The sequence below is a fragment of the Monoraphidium neglectum genome, assembly GCF_000611645.1.
Source record: "Monoraphidium neglectum strain SAG 48.87 unplaced genomic scaffold scaffold04672, whole genome shotgun sequence".
Lineage (NCBI taxonomy): Eukaryota > Viridiplantae > Chlorophyta > Chlorophyceae > Sphaeropleales > Selenastraceae > Monoraphidium > Monoraphidium neglectum.
The window spans coordinates 1,623-4,118 of NW_014008957.1; the positions used below are offsets into that span (position 1 = coordinate 1,623).

The following is a 2,496-nucleotide window of genomic DNA, read 5'->3' on the forward strand; positions in this document are numbered from 1 at the left end:
CCTGGAGGCAGGTTTGTGAGAATGGCTGCTGGCAACAGAACCACACATTGAGAGGCGAGCCTAGATATCAGCGCTAACGGGGGACTGTGAGAGCGGGTGTACGTGCGCGGTTTGGTTGGGGGAGAGCCACCAGTCTTTGGGACGCGCCGTGACAAAAGAAGTGTAAGGCAAACCGCCGTCACTGGAGCGGCCTCGCCAGCTGGCAAACACAACGCACGCTACAGACCCCTCCTCCCCTCTCCATTGAACGGTTCCTGTACCGGACTGCGTGCGAAAACGTGTGACGAGCGCGCCGTCGCCACGGTGAGAGCCCTGCAGTATCTGTGCGTCCCCTGCAGTCCTGCTGCTGCGTCTACAGGTCGTAGTGAACGATGTAGCCAGGGTAGGCCTGGCTGTTGTCAAAGACTGCAGGGTGGGTGGGTGGATGCGTGGGGGGCCCGATGGGAGGTGGCTAGTGCAGGTGCAGTCGTGTGGGCATGCGTGTGGCTTTTGTGTGGCTGTGTGCGCAGAGTGGGGGCGTCATGGTGGCAGGGCACCGGCAGGCGCGGGGGTGAGGAGGGCCAGCGGGTGGATCAGGTGCGCAGTGGTCCAGCACGCCCGGAGGCGTGGGTCACGCGCTCAGCCAGCCCCCATCAAGCGCGGCAGCGTCCGCATGGCGGAGGGGCCGCGCTCCGACGGAGGCCAGGCACGAGGCCGCCGTCCCTGTCGCGCGCGGTGGCCGCGGCATTGGAGCCCTCTCCCGCCGACCTGCATAAATGTCGTTGAAGCCGCGCCCGACCTTGCCGCCGCCGCCGTTTGAGACACCGTGGAAGCTGTTGTTGCAGATGCGCATGCCAGGCCGTCCCAGCTGCGGGTGCGAAGGAGGGTGCGCCCGGCGGCAGCGAGAGGCCTCGGCATAGTGCAAACCATCGTGCAGCGACGCAGGCCCAGCCCTCCCAGGAGCGGCCGGGTCCATTTGCTGACGGTGCGATGCGTAGCGCTAGCAGGCGCAGTGGCGGCTGCCACCACGCGGCGTCCCAGCTGGCGCATGCCCCACAGGCTCCTTTGCTGGCGTCAGCCTACGACGACACGAGCTCACAGCCCCACCCCCTGCAGCGATCGTGCCCGCCGCTTCGCCCCGGCCCCGCCCCAAAACCGCACCTCGATGCTCCCAAGAGTGACAGAGCACAGCAGCATGGCATATCGCCCAGCCCACTGGTGGCCCGGCGGCGCGCTCGCCGCCGCCAGGCCCGCCACCACGCCACCGCCACCGCCGCCCGGCACGGGTACGGGCACGCCGCCGAACGCCATGGGCATGCCGGCGAACCCCATCGACATGCTGCCAAAGGTTGGCATCCCCCTCATGGGCGGCGGCGCGGCGCCGCGCAGGCCCGCAGCGGCGTTTTGCGCCTGGCCGGCAGAGTACTGATGTGAGTATGTGGCGTTGCCTGGTTTTGAGGCGCACATCATGGAGGGGAAAGAGGGAGGGCGGGTGGGCGGGTGGGTGGGTGTGTGAGCGGGTAAGGGAGCGCGCTCACTTTTGCTGTCATGGACAACTTGCCCAGGTGAGAGGGGCCCAGCACAGCGAGAGAACCCAAGGTAAGTGGCCCAAGCGGTGAGCAGAGATAACTCGCCGCGCAGGCGGATGCGGTTGGAGGAGCGGTTCTTGAGTGGTGATTTGGGCGCGCGGTGCCAGGATGCGGCGCAGATGCAAGGGGGACAGGGAAGCGGGGCATGTATGGGGCGGCCCCGACCCAGGAGGTGCTCAAAGTGATTGAAGCGCTGCGCCGCGCACCCGCGAAGTACACGCCAGCGCCGAGGGCGCCGCCCATGTTGCTGTATTGCGACTGTGTGTGGGGTTGTGCAATTCGTTGCGAGAGAGTGAGTTGTTTGGCGGGAAGATCCATGGGTTGTGTTGAGGGCTTTGGGTGGGGGCGACGGCACAGGCAGGTTTCGGGCTCAGGTCAGGGTGCCAGCAACTGCAGATGCTGTGGGGACTGCAAACGACGGCAGCCCCAACAACCACACATGCCCGTCTGTTGCCCCCCTCCTGCCTCCGAACGCGCGCATCCACTTGCACCTGCCGTGTCCCCCTGACCACTGCTCTCGCACCCGCAAGAAACCCCGGGACCCACCTTGAAGCCGCCCGATATGATGGAGTAAATGTTGTCCCGGGATGGCGTGCCGTGCCACAGCTGGTGCTCGTTCAGGGACGGCTTGGACCCGCCCACCTCGTCCTGGATGTGCCTGCCGCGGGGTCCCGGCGGAGGAGGAGGAGGGAAGAGGGGGACGGTGGGCAGGGCTCCGCTGCGACATGCTGCTCAGGGAGCGCCGCGCCGCGCCGCCGGGCCCGCAGCAGGCCGCAGCAGCGCCCGGCTTGTCGTAGCATGCATGGTATATTAATCGCGGCCGCGGGCGCAGCCCTGGTGTGGCGGCCGGTCACCAGGCGCTATCCGAAACGATGGCACCGCTCGCGGCCCCCCCTGTTATAGACCCCTCACTTTGCCCACCCCCCAG

At 67.3% G+C, this 2,496-nt stretch overlaps 1 protein-coding gene across 1 annotated transcript; it reads right to left on the reverse strand.

Moving 5' to 3' along the window:
• Positions 1 to 352: 352 nt before the first annotated feature.
• MNEG_14671 (hypothetical protein) lies at positions 353 to 1,811 on the reverse strand (the record flags this gene model as incomplete). Its single annotated transcript, XM_014036857.1, has 4 exons — positions 353 to 405; positions 748 to 847; positions 1,141 to 1,427; positions 1,775 to 1,811. 4 exons carry the CDS (start codon positions 1,809 to 1,811, stop codon positions 353 to 355), a joined length of 477 nt encoding a protein of 158 aa, XP_013892311.1.
• Positions 1,812 to 2,496: the final 685 nt, after the last annotated feature.